This window comes from Sorex fumeus, unplaced genomic scaffold, assembly GCF_029834395.1.
Source record: "Sorex fumeus unplaced genomic scaffold, SorFum_2.1 ptg000024l, whole genome shotgun sequence".
In the NCBI taxonomy this organism is placed as follows: domain Eukaryota; kingdom Metazoa; phylum Chordata; class Mammalia; order Eulipotyphla; family Soricidae; genus Sorex; species Sorex fumeus.
In genome coordinates, this window is record NW_026606081.1 from 8,635,173 (window position 1) to 8,656,768 (window position 21,596).

Here is a 21,596-nt window from a genome sequence, read left to right on the forward strand (position 1 = left end):
GTAAAATAAGGTATTAAAATTGTAACTTTAGAGAAATCAGTTTATTACTCAAGGGATACCATACGTATGTGTGGTTCCCAAAGTAGCTATGAAAATGGTCTCAGAGGGTGGAGGAGATGGCTCCAGTGGTGGAACTCAGACATGTTGAGTGTGATTTGTGAATCCTATGTTTCATTCCTGGAACAGGATTGCTCTCCCTTGCATTTGCTTCAGCACAGCAAGGCCCAAGAGCCTCCAGATGTAGTTATATTAAAAAAGAAAACTATTTAAAAATAAAAACAAAAAAATGACCTCAAGGACAAGGATGAATACAAGGAAAGGGCCATTATTCCTCTTCCAAACCAGTTTCAAGACCCAGGGCATGAATTTAGTTTAAATCAGTTTGTTTCAATACAGATTCAAGAGTCGGGTGATGGAAGGAGGCAGGTGGCTGGTCATTGTTCTGGAGACTGTGCAGTCATGGGGTACTGACCTTTCAGAGCTAAAAATCTGATCCTTGAGGTAGCAGTGCTGGGAGCACTTTAGGAAACAAGAGGTCACCAAAGAGCTAGTCAAGAAATCAGTTTCTCAATGAATCTAATCAAAGCAGATAGAGTGTCAACTAGAATTCATCTGCCTCGCAGGCATTGGGAGGGGTGGGGGTGGGGTTTTATTGGGGTTCTTCGTAGTAAAAAATAAGTATTGGTAAAGGGAAAGGTGTTTGATATTTGCATGACTGATACCTAAACCTGAAAGCTTTGTAACTTTTCCCACAGTGATTCAATAAATAAATAAATTGTTTAAAAAAAAAAAGAAATCAGTTTCTATGGAATTAAAATAACCACAGTCAGAGCAGGGCAAAACACAGAAGGAATGAAGTAGAAGACTTATATGGATAGAGTTCAGACAAACCATTATAGTGCATATATGTCTTATAAAATTAAATATATAATGATAAAATGGATGATAGTCGTAAGTTATATCTTTCTAGATATAACTGCTAAAAAATTCAGAAAGCAGCATTTCTGTGTATAATATTCCTTACACCTTATGCAAGCATAAGGGATGAGGAGGGCAAAGAGGGAGAAATTTATCAAATGCAAATGAAGTTCCAACCTTATTTTTTTGTTTTTGTTTTTGGGCTACAGCTGGCAGTGCTCAGGGGTTACTCTTGGCTCTGCACTCAGGAATCACTCCTGGCAGGCTTGATGGACCATATGGGGTGCCGGGAATGGAAACTGGGGTGGCCACATGGAAGACAAATGTCCTACCCACAGTACTATCTCTCCAACCCCAATTTTCTTTTTCTTTTCTTTTTTTTTTTTCTTTTCGGGTCATACCCGGCGATGCACAGGGGTTATTCCTGGCTCATGCACTCAGGAATTACTCCTGGTGGTGCTCGGGGAACCATATGGGGTGCTGGGAATCGAACCTGAGTTGGCTGCCTTCAAGGCAAATGCCCTCCCTGCTGTGCTATCGCTCCTAATATCATTACATATGATATATAAAAATATTATATAATGTATAGGAATCTTATGCTTTTGTTGTCCTTAACTGAAAAAAATTAAGATTTGTTATGATCTTTAGAAATGTTTATGTACCTTATGAGTGAAACAATCCACATATAAGTGAAATAAAACAATCTTCCAGTATGAATGAAATAAAAGATTATTTGTCTTTATTTTTCTGACTTACTTTATTTAGCATGACCACTGCCAGTTCCATCCATGTGTAGTAAAAGACAATCCATCATCTTTTCTTACAGCCCAACTGGGGCTGCAGAGAGTATACCCAGTTTAAGGCACTTGCCTTGTGTGTGGCTGACACTAGTTTGAACCCCAGCACCTTATGTAGTCTCTGGAGCACCACTAGGAGTGACCCCGTAGGAACAAAGCCAGGGATATGCCTTAAGACCAATGGATGTGATCTCCCCATGCATACTTTTATTGGGGGTGGGGGTGGGGGTGGGGTGTGGTTTCAGGTTATGGTGCCAGTCAGGTTTTGTGGTGCGGGGGGTTTATCTGGATCATCCCTATGGTGCTTCTGGACTTTAGTGTCACACATGGCAGTGTTCAGGGGCTGTTAGGGCTGCACCCAGTGATGCTCAGGGCACTGTGTGGTACCTGGGATGGCATCCTAACCATTGTACTATCTCTCTGCTTTAGCCACTTAGTCTCTATTGAGCACCAGTTCTTTCCAGATCTTGGCTATTGAAAATAGCCTTGCATATATATATATATATATATATATATATATATATGTATTTTTTGCTTTTTGGGTCACACCTGGCGATGCACAGGGGTTATTTCTGGCTATGCACTCAAGGGACCATATGGGATGCTGGGAATTGAACCCGGGTCAGACGGGTGCAAGGCAAATGCCCTACCTGCTCTACTATCGCTCCAACACCCCTGTTTTTGTTGTTGAGTTCTGTGAGTGCTTTTTATATCTTGGATATTAGCCTTTTGTCTGATGTATAATGTGCAAATATTTTTCCCCACTCAGGATTTCTTTTTGTTTTGGTGATAGAAAATTTTTAGTTATGATAATTCCATTAATTTTTTTCATTTACTTTCCTTGCCAATGGGCTGGAGCGATAGCACAGCGGTAGGGCGTTTGCCTTGCACGCAGCCAACATGGCCGACCCGAGTTCGATTCCTCCGCCCCTCTCGGAGAGCCCGGCAAGCTACCGAGAGTATTCGATATGCCAGACACAGTAACAACAAAGTCTCCAATGGAGACGTTACTGGGCCCGCTCGAGCAAATCGACGATCAACGGGAGGGCCTTTACCTTTACCTTTTCCTTGCCAATGGAGCCGAATGGCCGAAGACACCAACATTATGGAATTGTTGATGTATAAAGTCAACATTGGGGCTTGAGCTATAGTACAGTGGATAGGGTGTTTGCCTTGCACGCGACCGACCCTGGTTCGATTCCCAGCATCCCATATGGTTCCCTGAGCAACGCCAGGAGTAATTCTTGAGTGCAGAGCCAGGACTAATCCCCTGAACATCACCAGGTGTGACCCAAAAAGAAAAAAAAAATGTCAACTTTATGGAGTATGTTGCTGGTGTTTTCTTTGATTTAGTTTATGAATTGGGCTGGAGCTATAGCACAGCAGTAGGGCGTTTGCCCTGCGCGCGGCCAGCAGGGCTGAGCTGGATTCGATTCCTCTGCCCCTCTCAGAGAGCCCTGCAAGCTACCAAGATCATCCCGCAGCCTGCCGCACAGCAAAGCCTGGCAAGCTACCTGTGATGTATTCGATATGCCAAACACAGTAACAAGTCTCACAATGGAGATGTTACTGGGCTTGCTCGAGCAAATTGATGAACAATGGGAAGACAGTGCTATCGTGCTACAGTTTATGAATTACTTCTAAGTCTTTAATACATTTTGATTTTTTGTCCATGGTGTAAGATAATAGTCCAATTTCATCCTTTTTTGCATGTAGCTAATCAGTTTTTCCAGCACCATTTGTTGAAGAAGTTTTCCTCTCTCCATTTTATGCTGTTGATTAATTTATAAATTTGTTATAATTAACTGTATTTGTGAATGTTTATCTCTGGTGGGGTTTATTGGTATGCTCTCAATTCTACCCCATTGGCCTGAGTTTCTATTTTTACTCTAATACTAGCCGATTACGATTATGATTACAATAGTTTTGTTTATAAAGTTGGGCAAGCTGATGCCTCCCATCTTGTTTTTCTCAGGATTACTTTGACTACTTGGATGGGTTTGTGGTTCTATATAAATTTTTGTAGTATTTATTCTATCTCCTTAACAAGCACTATTGGAAATTCGATAGAGATTGCATTGAATCTGTGAAATGCTTCGGGTGAGATAGTCATTTGAACAATGGTAATTCTTCCAGTCCATGAACATTGAACTCTTTTCCCACCTCCCTATGTTTTCTACTTCTTTTATTAGTGACACGGTTTATTTTTTGCTTTGCTTTTTGGGTCACACCTGGCAATGCTCAGGGGTTACTCTTGGCTCTGCACTCAGGAATTACTCCTGGTGGTGCTCAGGGGACCATATGGGATCCTGGGAATAGAACCTGGGTCGGCCGCGTGCAAGGCAAACACTGCTGTGCTATTGCTCCAGCCCCCGTTAGTGGCATACTTTTGATATGAGCTATTTACCTCAATTTTATGTTGATTTTTAGACTCTTGACTTTTTGTATGCAATTTAGTGGGATTTCCAATACTTCTTTCTCTTCTAATTTGTTGTTTGCTTTTAGATATTCAATAAACATTTGTATACTGATTATATAGCCTGCACCCTTCCTATACAGGTTTATTGTTTGTAAAGTTTTGCGAGTGTGTGTGTGTGTGTGTGTGTGTGTGTAGACTTTAGAATATTTTATGCACATCATCATGCTGTCTGCAAGTAGTGATAGCTTCTTTTCTAATTTTAATCCCTTGTATTTTTTTTTTGTGCTTTACTGCCATGATTAGTACTTTCAGTACAGTGTTGGATATTAGTACTTAGAGTGAACATCCTTGCCTGTGCCAGATCTCAGAAGGAATGGCAGTGACAGAAATAGCTCTTCATTTCCAGACATGCCTTGTAGAGTGGTTGCTAAACTCTGGCGGGTCTTCCTTTGTATTTTTAGAATATAGGACACTTTGTACCGTTGTTCTCAGCTTAACCTCAGACACCAATCTGAGGCAAGTGAGAAAAAAAAATACCCATTGGTCAGACTTTCATGTCACTTTATGAAACTTAAACATTCAGCCTTCCAACATAGTTCACTTTCAGCAAGATCAGAGAGTTTTCACCCACTTTAATGCAATGTTTATCAAAGAGAGCAGGAAGCCTTGGCCTTACAATCTAAGTAGCCGGAAACGTTCTTTTTCTTTAATTTTCATGAATCCTAACCCTGCTTCTCTCCTGCCTATTCTCCAGGGACTGAGTGGGTTGAAACACTAAAAATTGACAGTAATTTTGAATATCTAGTTAATATTTTAAACCCTCCATTGCTTGTAATTTCTGTTATCACATCATAAGTCATTTTACCCCAAGACCTTTCTCATCTTATTTCTTAGAAGTGATTGAACTCCTGGAACTTTTAAAAAATGTTTATTTGTTGTTTTCATTTTTCCCAGTTGAAACCTTTCCTCTGGGATCTGTGGAGGAAATGTGGTTTGCATTTCCCTTTGGGAAGAAAAAAAATTTGAAAAGCAACACACTCACTACTGGCATAAAACTAAACCAAATAGAAAGTATTGGCTGAAAACTTCATATTCACGAATTTACAGAAGTAAATGTTATAGTTAATTATTTCCATATTTGTCTGGAAAAATAGTTTAAATTACTTTCCTAAGTATTTGATAGGAGATTAGATGTAAACAACGAGTTCCATTTCTAACAAGGTTGAGATTTGTTTATTTTAATGAAAAACTTAAGCAAAATACTTGAACACAAGATGTAAGCTTCTGAGCAACATTGGCCTGGTTCAGATAATCATTCCCTGATGTTATTCTTTTTGTTTCATGGCCAAAATATGATCTTTTAAATAATCTAGTATGTAAAAATAACACTTAAACTACTAATTTTCAAAATTATTACATGAATACAGCCTAAGTAATTTGAGATGAATATCTCATCAAGACAGTTGATGTGATTGATATTAGTCTGTTGGGAAATTTGTAAAGTATCTCAGGTTCCATATTTTCTTTTTCTTCTAGTTTCTATTGTCTAGTCAGTCTTTTTCATGTGAACTATGAAAACTAGTTCACTTTTTCATGTGAACTATATTCTATTTTAACAAAACATAGAAGTAGACAACTTGGCATAAAAACAATGATAATGAAGAAAAGTCTTTTAAAAATACACTAAAGAATTGAAAGGAAGAGAATAGTAACTTTTCAAAGAAAGAAAATTTACAAAATAATAAGGGTAAATTGTGTTAGTGATGTTAATTTATAATAATTTTACTTAAAAGTATGTGACTCATATTCTTGAGATTGTCTTTTATTTGTTTTTTTTTTTTTTTTGGTTTACACCCGGTGGACCTCAGGCCCTCTGGCTCTGCACTCAGGGGTCACTCCTGGTGGGCTTGGTGGACCATCTGACAGGGATTGAATTGTGGTTGGCTGCATGCAAGGCAAAACCTACCTGCTGTACTATTGCTCTGCCCCCTCTTGAGACCTACTGTTTGCTATTAATATTTTTAATTTATTTTAACTTTGTAGAAGAAAAATTCCAGCATTTCTTCTGATGAAACTATTAAATTTTACTCAAGTAAATTATAATTAGGTACTGGAGAAATAGTGTAGTGAGTAGGTTGCTTGCTTTGCACTTGACTTACCTGAGTTTGAACCTCGGCACTGTAATGGCCCCCTAAGTCTTGCCAGGAGTGATCCCTGAGCACAGAGCCAGGAGTAAGCTTTCAGAACAGCTGGGTGTGGCCCCCAAACCAAGTACATACATATGCATATATATTAGATGAGAATTTCTTAAATTTTTATACCATGTAATTAAAAAAGTGTTTTTAATAAACATAAGAAATAAGAAACTAGATCTTTATTTTAGACCTTACCTACCCATGGCTGTGTCAAAGATTTAGATGATAAATATTTGGGAAGGAAATAAGACTTTCCTAAAACCACTAGAAATGGTACAAGGCATAGTTTTTAGACCTACTTATCTATACCATGATGTGTTTAACTACTTTATTAGTATTGAGTAATTGAGTAATTGCATTCAGAGGTTCCCTTAAAAAAACAAAGCACGTGAAAATGTTAAACATCTCATTGAGTGAACGAGAGAGAGAGAGAGAGAGAATGAGAGAGAGAGAGAGAGAGAGAGAGAGAGAGAGAAGAAAAGTGCCTGCCATGGAGGCAGGCAGGGTTGGGGTGGGAGCATTATGGGAGGGAATCTGAGGTTATTGGTGTTGGGAAATGTTCACTGGTGATGGGATGGGTGATAGAACGTTATATGACTGAAACCCAATTATGAACATCTTTGTAAGTGTAAAAAAAATAAAACCATGACCACAGATTAAAAAAAAATCTCATTTTGTAGATTGTTCAGAGATTTTCAATGATGGGTACAAGCTGAGTGGATTTTACAAAATCAAACCTCTTCGGAGCCCAGCAGAATTCTTTGTTTTTTGTGATATGTCTGATGGAGGAGGATGGACAGTAATTCAGAGACGATCTGATGGCAGTGAGAACTTTAACAGGTGTGCTACTTATAAGGATTGACTTGAAAGAACAAATGTGAATTTGATAGTAAATTAAACTTTTTTATTGTGTTAGGAAGTATTTTAATTGGACAGAATTTTACTCTCTGAAAACAAGAACACTGAAAACACATTAGCTAATGAAGAAAATATTTGGGGGAGGGGTGGAAAGGTGGGGGTGATTGCCTTTGAGTACAAAGATCTGTTCAAATTTTATTAAAAACCAACTTTTGATTTAAATGTTTTAGAGGCTGGGATGACTACGAAAATGGTTTTGGAAATTTTGTTCGACCAAATGGTGAATATTGGCTGGGTAATAAAAATCTTCACTTATTAACCTCACAAGGTAAGTTTTGCTGGATATCAATTTCATTTGGAATATAATATAGATAAAGTAAGATGTGTGCATGTGTGTGTATGTGTTGTGTTTGTATTTTACTGAGTCAAAGACAATGAAAGTAGTCCAATAATTAATGTGATCTGCAGTTGGCAAGATCCTTTTTGGATAGAAGGCCTCTTTGTAGATTTGACTTATTTAAATGAAGAAAACAACAAGTCTCAAAATGGAGATGTTACTGGGCCTCCTCGAGCAAATCGATGAACAATGGGCGGACAGTGACAGTGTGTGAAATGATGAAAGGGGGGATCAGGGGACCAGATGGGCTGCTGGGAATTGAACCCTGTCAGTCACGTGCAAAGCAAATGCCCTACCCATAAATGCTCCTGCCCTCTGAGATAGTCATTTCTTTTATATTACTTTTCCTAACAGAGTCCAATTGTTCTCATAGTGTTTTATCTCAGTTCTCTCTAATTCTACCTGAATCATTTGTACATTATTGTCTTCCAAATCACTGGTTCATTCCTCCATTTGGTTCAATCTGTTTTCATAGCATTCTCTAGACCTCTTCATCTCTTTTATTGAATTCTTTACAGTCCGAATCTCCATTATTATTAAAAGCTTGACTTTTTACCTTCTGTTCATTGATTTCACTTGTTGGCTTTTACTTAGGCACTGTGACTTACAATAGCGCTAATATTAATATTTTAGGAATATAAAGCTGCTATTCTATAGCTTCTAGCAGAGGACCTTCCCCCTGGTGCTTTCCTCCATCCCAGTCTCTAGGACCCCTACCCTCCATTTTTTTTTTTTGAGTTACACTTAGCTATCCTCAGGGGTTACTTCTGGCTCTGCACTCAGGAATTACTGCTGGCAGTGCTTGGGGAACCATTTGGGATGCTGAGGATCAAACCTGGGTCAGACTCATGCAAGGCAAATGCCCTACCCACTGTATGGCCCAGATCCCTCCCTTTTTACAATGAAAAAAGCAGGGTTGTCATTACCCATGGTTAGTTCCTTCCCTATGTTTCAGCCGGACCGGCTGCGCGCAAGGCACTGTGACATTGACTTTAAAATTTTCTGAGCCCTTTCATTATAAGGGATTTTTTGGTATCTCTTATTAATTTCCTGGACTGGAGCGATAGCACAGCGGTAGGGCGTTTGCCTTGCACGCAGCCAATGTGGCTGACCCGAGTTCGATTCCTCCGCCCCTCTCGGAGAGCCCGGCAAGCTACCGAGAGTATCTCGCCCGCACGGCAGAGCCTGGCAAGCTCCCCATGACATATTCGATATGCCAAACACAGTAACAACAAAGTCTCCAATGGAGACGTTACTGGGCCCGCTCGAGCAAATCGACGAACAACGGGAGGGCCTTTACCTTTACCTTTTATTAATTTCCTAAGCTTTGTAACTTTGATTTGTCTTTATTAATTTCTTTTCTGCTTCTGAGTTTATTTACAATTTGGAAGTTTATCTGGTTGGAAGCCATAATCTTTGAGGTTGGGTTCCGGACAATTGTTTTCTTCTTGTAATGTCATATTCCATTGAGATCTCAAGTTCTCAAGGGTTACTGTTTTCATCTGCCCCTTTAAACCCTGCTTCCATGCCCCTCCTTTTTTTCTTTTTTTTTTTTGGTTTGTTTGTTTTTGTTTTGGGGGCCACACCTGGTCATGTACAGGGGTTACCCCTGACTCTGCACAAGAAATCACTCCTGGAAGTGTTCATGGGACCATATGAGATTCCTAGGATCCAACCAGTGTTGGCTGCATGCAAGGCAAGTGCCCACCTGACCCCCATTTTCTTTTTATTGAATTACTGTGCACATACTGCCGTATAAGTACCACGCGCTAACCGATTGCACCTGGCAAGCTATCTGTGACGTATTCGATATGCCATACACAGCAACAACTCTCACAATGTTACTGAGACCACTTGAGCAAAATCAATGAGCAACGTGAGGACAGGGACAGTGACAGTGACAGTGAATCACTGTGAGATAGTTACAGGTTGTTTATGGTCAGGTTTCAGTCATACAATGATCCAACATCCATACCTCTACCAGTGTACATTTCCTACCACCAATAAAGCCATTTTCTTTGCCACCATTCTACCCCAGCCATATCTATAGCAGACTCTCTCTCTCTCTCTCTCTCTCTCTCTCTCTCTCTCTCCCTCCCTCTTTCCCTCTCTCTCTTCATGCATTGTGTTTTGCAATATAGACACCGAGAGGTTATCATGTTTCTTTATCTATCTTCAGCATGCAGTTTTTTTTTTTTATTTATTTATTTTTTTTACTTTTTTTTTTTTTATTTATTTATTGAATCACTGTGGGTAAGGTTACAAAGCTTTCAGGTTTATGTCTCAGTCATGCAAATATCAAACACATTTCCCTTTACCAATACTTATTTTTTCCCATGAAGAACCCCAATAAAACCCCACCCCCCACCCCTCCCCGTCCCTGTGAGGCAGATGAATTCTAGTTAACACTCTATCCGCTTTGATTAGATTGTTTCAATAAAAGATTCACCACTATTATTTAGAGTTCCCCCCCCCCCCCCAAATCAGACATGCTGAAAAAGCATTGTGAAGTGATTTGCTTTCTACAGCTGGGTTCAAGAATTAAATGTTGGTTTTGGATTTCTGCTATTTTACCTATTGACCCTGGAAGTATTTCTACTGAAAGTCAGATAGTTAAGAAATTGGTTTCTGTGTTCTGGAGTCGTGGCCGTGCTGGAGAGCCGCTCGTGCAGCATGCAGTTTTTATCCAGCACGATCATTTCCAACTATCTTTGTCATCGTAGTCCCTTCTCTGTCCCAATTGCCTTTCCCCCAACACTTGAGGCAGGCTTCCAACTGTGGACCAGTCCTCCTGGGTCTTGTTTTTATTGTCCGTGGGTATTAGTCTCTTACTACGTTTTTTTAATATCCCACAAATGATTGCAATCACTCTGTCTGTCCCTCTCCTTCTGACTTATTTCACTCAGCATGATAATACCCATGTCCATCCATTTATAAATGAATTCCATAATTCATTTTTTCTAACTGCTACATAGTATTCCATTGTCTAGATGTACCATAGTTTCTTTAACCAGTCATCTGCTCTCGGGCACTCCGGTTGGAATAGTCTGAATCTGCAATTTAGAGAGTTGAATTACTTTTACATTACCTGCAGGTGGCACTGAGGCTTCATGTTGTTTTGTTTTACTGTTTGGGCCTCTTCTGGATTTTTTAGGTACTATGATGTTCCTGGGAAGTTCACTCCCAGTACTGAGGCCAGGAAAGGTTGTCTGTGGTCCTTGTCAGTCTATGTGACCGGCCTAGGTGCTCTCTTGCTGTGGCCTCCAACGTTCTGGTTTGGAAACCTGATGAGTTGATATTTGATTTGTTTTGAGTTTGGGCCATGGACTGTGGTACTCGGGGTCTACACTCTTGGCAGTACCTGGAGAATCATAGAGTGTCAAGACTGAAGCCGGGACTTGGTGCACACACAGCATGCACTCCCTCCCGGGGGCTCCCACCTCAGTCTCCCTGTGGAGTCCAGCACCCTAAAATCAAACCATCTTACTGTGATTTTATTTTCATATTCTTGCTTTGATAAAAAGCATATTTTAAAAAATTGTTATTACAGGTCTTTGTAAAATTCTCTTTAGCAAATGTAGAAGAATAGAAGATACTTGTCTTTTTTTAAAATTTTAATTTATTATTTTTTTCAGAGAATTACAAAGCCATTTATGACTGAATTTCAGTCATACTGTATTCCAACACCCATCCCTCCACCAGTAGAACATACTTGTCTTAAGGTGACTTTGATCTGTTGCTTCCTATGCTCCTGACACTTGTTCTGAAAAGGAGCCTTATTATCTGTGAATGATGGGACAGTGGAGAGAGATGTTACTTGTCAATACCAAGGACTTCAGTCCCCTCCCCCGCCTCCTCACCCCACTGGTGCTGGGTTCCTGTCATTTATTTTAAGATCATCCCCCCTGCTGGTAAACTTGGGTGCTCTTGCTGTGATCAAACTTGGAATTCCTGAGAACAATCTGAGCTCTCCAGCACTTAAGCCATCCCCCTTCAGTGTTGGTTTTCTTATTTTCTGTTTGACAGGAGAATTGCTCTTGTTTGTATATTTCTGCATCTAAGTAAACATTTCTGTCTTTAATATTTTATCCCTACTTTTTTCATAATGAAACATTTAATGATAAAACATTTTATATTAAAACATAATAAAACATTCTGTTGTATACACTGTTTATCTTTACAATCTCACTCATAGCAGCAGAAGGAAATGGTCTAAGTGGAATATAGTGATATTTGTAAACCAAATAAGTTAAAATTATGTCATATTTATAAAAATAACTACTATTTCTTGGTCTCTCTGTGTATTTTTTCCCCAGGTGATTATACTTTAAAGATTGATCTTACAGATTTTGAAAAGAATAGTCGCTATGCACAATATAAAAACTTCAAAGTTGGAGATGAAAAGGTATTGAAAATTTTAAATAATGCTGAGTTACTGCATAAAACACCTAATAAAAACTCTGAAGTCAGTGGAAACAAAAATAGACAATAGAATCATTCTTTCACCAGTTGCACAATGTAAAACAATGTAACTACCTGATTGTAGAACTTGCATTTATATATATATATATATAAATAAATACATATATTTTATTTTTTAGACTTTTTATGAGTTGAATATTGGGGAATATGCTGGAACGGCTGGAAATGCTCTTGCAGGGAATTCTCACCCTGAGGTGCAGTGGTGGGCCAGTCACCAAAGGATGAAATTCAGCACGTGGGACAGAGATAATGACAACTATGAGGGGAACTGTGCAGAGGAAGATCAGTCTGGCTGGTGGTTCAACAGGTTTGATGTTTTATAAACAGAGTAAAGGTGATGATAACATCTCACAGTTGGGCATTAATTATGATATGTGAGGTAATGCTGGTCTCCTTTATAGGACTAGTTTTATTTAGTAGTCATCCTTATTAGAATTCTTCAGTGATGAAGTATTCTAAGGAATTTTTCACTGTGCACATTAGCAATGCTTGAAAGATAGGTCATGAAAGAAATCAAATTACTACTTTAACAAAGATTGTTTGCAAACTATGGGTAACTTATAAGCAACAGGCCACAAAGCAACACAAAGAAATAGAAAATTCTTCATTAAGGGGAAAAATTGTTTTGGCATTCTGATAACCAGGTAACTGCACCTTTTTTGATCCTATGACGTAATTATGATACTGTTGTAATCTTTTCTGTCTAATACTATTTTTTAATCACTGTGGCTCTCATTCATTGAATCTTATTTTCAGTAAGATTTTGGAAGACAGGGCAGCCTCAAAATATTTGCATGTTTGTGCTTTCCATTATAGTTTCCTTAGCGAGTATTCCTGGGATATTACATTATCCATGCAATTGAGGCTTTGTCATGTCAATGCCACCATCCAGATTTTTGACTTTTTCTTATGGTTGTTTTGTTCTCGCATCATACCTGGTATTGTTCAGGGGCTACTACAGCTCCGTGCTCAGGAGTTGTTGCTGGCAATGCTCAGGGGTTCCATGTGGTTCCAGGGATCAAACCCAGGCTCCCCACATGCAAAGCCTACCCTCAGCCCATTGAGTGCACACTCACTTTCCAAACCCGGATTTTTAACACTTTTGCAAAGTTTGCTCTAGTGTTTAGAGGAGAGATATCAGGCCTGGGTTTATTTTCCTCTAAGATCACCCTGTCCTTATTTGGAGCTGATTGTAGAGTTATAGATTCTGTGGGGTCTTGCTGAGTGTTAGGGAGTAAGGTGTTTTAAGCCAAATCTCCATAGTTAAACTATTTGCCCTGGAGTCTGCATTTTCGTGAGTCTCCCCAGCAGTACTCAGGGGTTCAGGGTCTACTCCCCATGGCACTCAGCCTGGTCATGCAGACCTGATGGTTCAATGATGCGCTGTTGCTTCGCCCGCCTCAGGGGTCATCAGGGTTACACACAGCCTGGACCCCTGCAACCCAGGGCTTTGAGCATGCAAAGCGTGTCCTCCAGCCCTTAGTTGCCACCTCCCAGCCCTCTTCTGTTTGCGTTTTGACAGTTGAGTCATTTGATTCCTCCTCCACCCCCATCCCTTTGTCGCTGTTACTGGGACCAAGTCAATCACACTGGATTGTGGGGTTTTGCTGGATTCTCTTTGCTCACACAGGTGCTCAGTGCAGTTTCTGCTTCCTGGCTCCAGTCCTAGCACCTTTTTGTTCATTTATTTCTTTTTTTAATTTTCAGTCCTACTTGTTAGTTGCAGGGCTTCTATAGACGTGACTGTGCTCCAGGATGCTGCTGCTCCCTACCCCCCCTCCACCCCACAGCAGTGTCCTCATAGCACCACACCCTCAGGGCCTCACTCTAAGCCACACATAACATACTTTTACATGTAGCTGCCCATATCATTGTTTAGTTTCTAAAGGAGCATATTAAAAATTAACATTATACGTATCTAAAAATGTATCATAATCTCACCAGTTTCTCTACATAGCAGCAATATATGTAAAGAATGCTGAAAAAAAGGAGTTCATGCTTCAGAAAACTTTAAATAACTGTTTTGAGGGTCCTGTGGCGATAGCTCAAAGGGGCAGAATAGTTTGCATGCTGGAGTCCCGGGTTTGATCCCTGGCACCTTGCATGGTCCCCTGAGCATTGGGTGGGGAGAGCAACCCTAAGCACTGAGCCAGGAGTAGCCCCTGAGAACTGCACTACCTTGTGGTCCCCAAACAAACAAAATGCTCTTTGGGGGATTGTTTTCTTAGTCTGGTAGCTAAAATAATTGGTATGCTAGTGATTTTCAAAGGGGAAGGAAGGGAGTTTGAATTGTGAAAACTAAGTCTCGGAAGCAGATTAGTGGACTCACAAGTGCAAATTATCTCGGGATGTTGGTGAGAAAGTTCCAGACCATACATGCATTGTTGGCCTGTGCCACTCTTGCTAAGGTTAAAGGTCACAGGTTGCGATTTTGTGTTTCCTCCCTCCCTCCCTCCCTCCCTCCCTTCCTTCCTTCCTTCCTTCCTTCCTTCCTTCCTTCCTTCCTTCCTTCCTTCCTTCCTTCCTTCTCCCTTCCATCTTCCTTTTTTCCTTCTTTCAGGCTTTTAACAAAAGAAATTCTTCTTCTTTTGGTTTTTGGGCCACACCTAGCTGTATCCAAGGCTTAATTCTGACTCAGCACTTAGGGATAATTCTGGGCTCAGCTCAGAGGACCATAGATGGCACTGGAGGTTGAACCTGGGTAGACCCTATGCAAAACACTATAATGCCATATTCTTTTTTTAAATGTATTTTTTAGAGCATTACAAGCCATTCATGATTGGATTTCAGTCATACCGTATTCCAACACCCATCCCTCCACCAGTGTGCATTTCCCAGCACCAGTGTCCCGAGGTTTCCTCCCATCATCCCCCACTCCTGGCCTGCCTCTATGGCAAGTGCTCTTTCTCTCTCTCTCTCCTTTTGGTCATTGTGGTTTGCAATATTGTTACTGAAAGGTTACCAAGGGTATCCCTCACCTACTTTTAACCCTCAGATCTTGTCCAGCATGATCATTCCCATCTATTATCGTCAGAGTGGTATCTTCTCTATCTTACCTACCCTCAGCTCGACACACACTTGTGGTTAGTTACAACCTTTGACCAGACCTCCTAATACTTGTTTACCCTGGTCATGGATATTGTTCTTTTATATATATATAAATATATATATGTATTATAATGCTATATTCTTGCTCCTAGAAGAATCTAGAAATGCTTCTTAATTCATTGAAAGTGGCTTGGGTTCTGTCTTGAGATTTGTTATGGGCACTGAAATCTACCATAAAATTTTATTTTATTTTATTTTTGGTTTAGAGTCCATACCCAGTGGTACTCAGGGGTTACTTCTTGCTCTGTGCTTGAGAAAGCATGGTGTGCCATGAATCAAGCCAGGCTTCCCTCATCACGCGAAGCATGAGATGCAGTCCATTGAGACCCTAAAAAATACCATTTTGGAAGTTAGGATACATGACTTTGGCCACACTATCTGTGCTCAAGATTTACTCCTGGGGCTAGAGAGATGGTACAGAGATGCCTTGCGTGTGGATGACCTGAGTTCAGTCTCTAGCATCCCATATGGTCCACTGAGTCCATCCAGAAGTGAGCCCTGAAAACAGGAGCCAGGAGTAATCCCTAAGAATTGCTGGATATAACCCATCTCTGTTCCACAACCCCAAAAGACTGACTCCTGGCTCTGAGCTTAGGGATCATTGCACATGGTAGTTCTTGGGGAACTATATTTGATGCCAGGGATTGAACTGGGGTTGGCTGTGTTTGCAAGGTAACACCTTAGCCTCTGTACTATCTCCCCACCACCCCCTCGCCAAACTGCTATTTATTTATTTTTTAGAACTTTTAATTGAATCACATGGGATTCAATTAAAAGTTTTATATATATAAAGATTATATAATATATATTATATAATATATATTATATATAATTATATATATATATAAAAGAACAATATCCATGACCAGGGTAAACAAATATTAGGAGGTCTGGTCAAAGGTTGTAACTAACCACAGTTGTAACTTGACACAGTTACAAAAGTGTGTATGATTTTCTGTCATACAATGTTCCAACACCATCCCTTCACCCTGTACATTTTCCACACCAATGTCCCCAGTTTCCCTTCTGCCTTTGCTCCCCACCTGTCTTCTTCGATAACCTCCTTTGTGACAGACACTTTTCTTTTCTCTCTCTCTTCTCTTATCTCTCTCCTTTCTCTCTCCTCCTTTCTCTCCTCTCTCTTTGTCTCCTCTCCCTCTGTCTCTTCTCTCATCTCTCTCTTCTCTCTCTTTGTCTCCTCTCTCTCTCTCTTTCTCTCCCTCTTATCCAAGCTCACTATTTCAAAACCCAGTTTGTTTTAGCAATATCTTGGGTTTTAGAAACTTGTATCTTTCATTGTCTGAAGAATGACAGAATACATGGTTAAAATGTATTTCTACATTTTAAATTTAAATATTTATATATAAATAAAGCAATATATAAGTAAAATTAAATATAAAAATTTAAATTTAAATAAATAAAATTCACTTTCTAGCAGCATCCAGGGTTATTTTCTGGTCTAAGAGTTCTTCTTTTCCTCCCACTAGGTGTCACTCTGCGAACCTGAACGGCTTGTACTACCAAGGTCCTTACAGAGCCAAAACAGACAACGGCATCGTCTGGCACACCTGGCTGGGGTGGTGGTATTCTCTAAAGTATGTGGTTATGAAAATTAGGCCAAATGATTTTATTCCAAATATTATTTAATGGATCCCTTTCGGCTTTCATTTCCACAATTTATCCCGACTTAAAGTGATTTGAACACAAAGACGTATGATGACAACAATTGTATGGAATGTAAACTACTTTTTACTCTTGCTTTGGTCACTTGATGCTCTTCCAGTACAGAAAATCTGGGTTATTTTGAGAATAAATGTAAATTATAGTAATAATTACTGAATTCTTTTCTATGAGAGCTTATGTTGAGCAAAATAATCAAAAGCACAGACCACATACCTTAGAATAGAACAGAACCATAAATGCAGAATATATTCAATATGCTCGAGTGGGCCCAGTAACGCCTCCATTGGAGACTTTGTTGTTACTGTGTCTGGCATATCGAATACGTCACGGGGAGCTTGCCAGGCTCTGCCGTGCAGGCGAGATACTCTCGGTAGCTTGCCGGGTTCTCCGAGAGGGGCGGGGGAATCGAACTCGGGTCAGCCATGTTGGCTGCGTGCAAGGCAAACGCCCTACTGCTGTGCTATCGCTCCAGCCCTTTACTTTATATTCAATATGAGTTATGTGTACAGAAGAAACACTCGACAAAAATTAGCAAATAATTACTGCTTATACAGTAATACAAATTACTGTATAAACAAGCATTTCTCAACTGGGCCCCCAAGATATTCTATAAGGGCGACAGGTCGCAATAATCAGAGGCTGTGCATAGTTGAGGGATCACAAGATGGAAAGAAGGCTTTTTTCATAGTTGGAAAAAGGTTGAGAAATACTGGTTTAGGCAATAATAATGTGGGTTGGAATTTGAACTAACCTTTCTGAACTACAGAATTGGAACTCTTAAGCACAGCCCAGGATCCTAGTCACTGTAAGACATTCATATTTTTAAGATGTATATGGAGGCTGTGCACTTCTTTTAGAAACTTCAACATTATATTTATCCTTGAGATATTATTATCCCTATTTAACAGTGCTGAGAATCTTTGGATCTGAAACTGTGCGACTACTCAAAGTATCAAAGCTTGTAAATAGGGGAACAAGGACCAAATCTAAGCCTTCTGATTCTAAATCCAACATGTTTGGTCACATGTTATAGCTTCTTCTGAAAAGAACTTGGCTAGGTCAGGAGAAAAATCAGAACATACCAAAAGATAGTAAAAGTTCAAATCAAGCTAAAAAATTACCCCAAATCTTTGCATATTAACTAAGCATCAAGCAGTTAATGATGCTTAACTTTTTAAAAATTGAATCACGGTAAGCTACAATTATAAAACTTGCATGTTTGAGTTTCAGTCATACGGTGATCGAACCCCTGCCTATACGGTTCAAGTCAGATGAGAGTAAAGCTCAATCTTTTTTTCCCTTAAAGATATAACCACCTAATGTCTCTCTATTTCTCTCTCTCTCTCTCTCTCTCTCTCTCTCACACACACACACACACACACGTACATGGAAGATGTGTAAATGCTGATAATCTGAAAGAAAAAAGATGTGCCTTGGGAGGTATGCCGATGACCTGACTTGAACAGTAGAAAGGGATTTAAAGCTTCCTGGAAGAACTAACTCACCCAGTTGAGAAGTATAACTATGTGGGAGACGATTTATTGCAGCCAGAGGGACACTGTGTCCCAAGCAGAGCAGGAAAGTGCCTGGCATTAAAAAAGAAAAGAGAAGAGATGAGAGGGCAGGAGAGAGAACTCAGTGGCTTAAGCGCTTGCTCTGCATTCAGGAGATTCTGTTCCTATATGGAACAGTTCCCTGAGCAGAGCCAGGAGTCACTCGCCTCCCAAGCACTACCATGTGCGGGCCCCTAAACCCAAGCAAATGAAAGGTAGAGAGGTAATATGCAACGCTTCAGTGGTCCTTAGAGCCAAGATCCTTAAGCCAAGGATCTGCCATTAAATAACCGCATGACTGGAGCAGATTGGCTAACCCCTGGAAATTTGGCTATCTCATTTGTCAGAGGAAGAGTTCAAGGTGTAAGATCACAGGTATTGCCTACTTTTTGAAAGTCTGTGTACGTCATTTGACTTTCATTAAAGACCTGTATTAGTACCTTTTTTTTTTTTTTAGCTAAAAGGAATTCAAAGGAGACGCTTACAGTTACAACAAAAGTCAAATAGCAAAAATAATGCTGAGCAGCTGTTCAGTGACCCAGAATTTCATCATAGAGTTTTCGCCTTCATGAGTGGTAGTGTCTGGGTTCTATGTTATTTGTGTATGATTTTATATGGTAATTTGTGAATCTGAAAATTCTCAAAAATGTTTTTCATATAAGTCAACAATAATCATTTTTCTTTTTTTATGTTTGATGCCAAAATCACAAATCACAAATCATCCTGTTAATCGTCGATTGCCTAGAGCAGGCCCCAGTAACGTCTCCTTCATCCTAGTCCTGAGATTATATTCAAGGCTCTTTAGGAGAATGAGACCCATCATTGTTACTGGTATTTGGCATATTGGGTACGACACGGGGAGTTTGCCAGACTCTGCCGTGTGGGCAGGCTACATTCAGTTTGTAGCCATTTCAACTTAAAATAAGATCCTGGAGTCGGGCAGATAGTACTGGAGTTAAGACACAGGCGTTTCAAGCACCTGACTAGGGTTTCATACCTGGCACTGCACTGTCAGACAGATCCCTGAGCACAGGGCCAGAAATAAGCCCTGAGAACTTCTGGGTGTGGCCCACACACCAAAACATTAAAAATTAAACAGCATTGATCCATAGTGAAATAGGCTGATAGAGGGGGCTGGCTGGCTGTGAGTTCCTAAGAGATAATAAACCAAGATACTATTAAAAGAAATTACTTTGTCACTAGCCCTAAAGTAGCCAAGAGCATGACGGTCAGAAATACTTTGTGGACAAAGGAACGAAGCCTCTTCAGACTTTTAACTGGGGGTGGGGGGGTACTGGCCACCAGCAGGACAACCTTACCTGTAGGGCAAGTGCAACAACAGCCTGATGGTGCCTTCAGGCTTCCTGATACCCCAAAGTAGCCTCTGTGCCTCTGGACAGACCCCAACAACTTGGGACCAAGTTTCCTGAGAAATTAAAGGGTTAAACGTTAGATTTTTTTGGGAGCCACGCCCACAGACCACTTTCAGCTCATCTATCTTGTGGGCCTTGCTTCAGAGACCCATAAATCAAAATCCAAAATCAAAACCCACAAATCAAAAGAGATCAAAAGCCACAGTTAATCTCAGACCTGTGCAAGACTAGTCTCAGGGTAAATCAGAGCAGGTGGTCAGTCTGATCCCCCCGCCCCTTCCTACCTCCCGCGCACCTCAAGCAGAGTCCCTGGCAGCCGCTTGTTCCCACAAACTAAAATCGTTGCCATGCTCCTGACCAGACTCCACTATTTCAGGAGAAACCTCACTGAGATATTAACTTGTTGAAAATTCGGATATTTGTGTTTTGTAACAAAAATCTCCAGGTTTTTTCGGAGTTAGGGTGGGCTACTGTGTAAACACACAAAAAGTAAAAAGCCGGCGGTCAGGCCGCTTCCCCACTCCAGGGAGGTCAATGGCGACGGTCAGGCGAAGGAAGGAAACGAGGCCAAGCTGGTTGGTCTTAGCAGCCGTTTATTACATGGAAGAGATGTATGTCATGGAGGCCTCAGGAATCCCCGAGCACGGGCGCCTTTGTTCTCCCAGCTTCTGTCCTCAGCCCCATCTTCCCAGGTTCTCTGATGCGCGTGTCCCCCCAGAGAGCCCTGAAATCTCCCTTATATAGATCATAGTACCTCTAAAGGGCGCAATATAGTGATGTCATCAAAAGGAGTTACAGAAAGAACATTGAGGGGGCAAACATACATTGTTTCCTTACATCCGCAGGCCAGTAATCCTGGCCTCACCTTTTCACAAGCTACAAGCACTTAGATTAGCACAACAAAGACCTGCTAGAGTTTGGAATCTACATCTCCAAAAAAGCAGTCTCATCCAAGCTAGTCAGGACACACAGGAAACTGCTACTAGGACGTGTTTCTCCTCTCCTTGTCCAACCAACATATAAGCATACATAATATTAATCATTTCGTATGGACACAGTAAGAAATACTTTGAGCTTAGAATTGCTCTCCTAGGGCCATCTCGATTTCAGACTGCAGTGCTCAGGCCAGATATCTTTCCTATTCCTAGCAGCAGGGCCCTAGTCTCGTCGTTACTTTTGGATCATGACATCATTTGCCTATGATCAACCTCTTAACTTATAGTTAAGAATCGTGGCACCTTGGCCTGGCCCATCGCGATGCCAGGGTAGCACATAACTTACCAGCTTGCCCTGGTTCCATCCAATCCCACGTCGGGACCCTGCCCTTGGGTTGCTAGGAAGTGAGGGCAACTGAGGCTTAAGTTGAGAAGGCAGATGCCCAGGAGTGAATAATATTCAAAGCCAATCAATTCTTAGGTTTCCGAGCATATTAATTAATTGTCTTCCTGTATCTATACAAAAGGACATTGCATTAAAGTAAACTGCTCAAAAGACATAAGGAGAGGAGAAAGGCAATATTAACTTACAGTACAGCTTCAGTGTCTAAGAAGGATGAGACCTTACAAATTGGTTGGGGAAGAGAGCATAGAAGTGGTTACAGACTGACAAAGTAATGGGAGTGACTCGGGAGCACTGTGATGGGTACAATCTGATAAACCTAAGCTCTGTGTACTCCAACAGGCTACCTCCCCCACTTCCCTGTACTATTATGAGCACTGGCAGTCTCCCACAGGAACCAACTCCAGTGAGATCATGTAAGCTCTTCTGTTGACCTTGCTTTAGAGACCCATAAGTAAACCTTGAAAGAGATTAA

At 40.5% G+C, this 21,596-nt stretch overlaps 1 protein-coding gene across 1 annotated transcript in view; it reads left to right on the forward strand.

Annotated features, from left to right (window-relative positions):
• The window catches only part of FGL1 (fibrinogen like 1), a 32,347-nt gene extending 15,416 nt beyond the window's left edge, over positions 1–16,931 (forward strand). The window contains exons 4-8 of the mRNA XM_056114396.1: positions 7,010–7,169; positions 7,418–7,515; positions 11,901–11,989; positions 12,186–12,373; positions 16,662–16,931. Coding sequence (XP_055970371.1) covers positions 7,010–7,169; positions 7,418–7,515; positions 11,901–11,989; positions 12,186–12,373; positions 16,662–16,821 — 695 coding nt within the window. The 3' untranslated portion in view covers positions 16,822–16,931. The remainder of the gene's footprint in view (positions 1–7,009; positions 7,170–7,417; positions 7,516–11,900; positions 11,990–12,185; positions 12,374–16,661) is intronic.
• Positions 16,932–21,596: the final 4,665 nt, after the last annotated feature.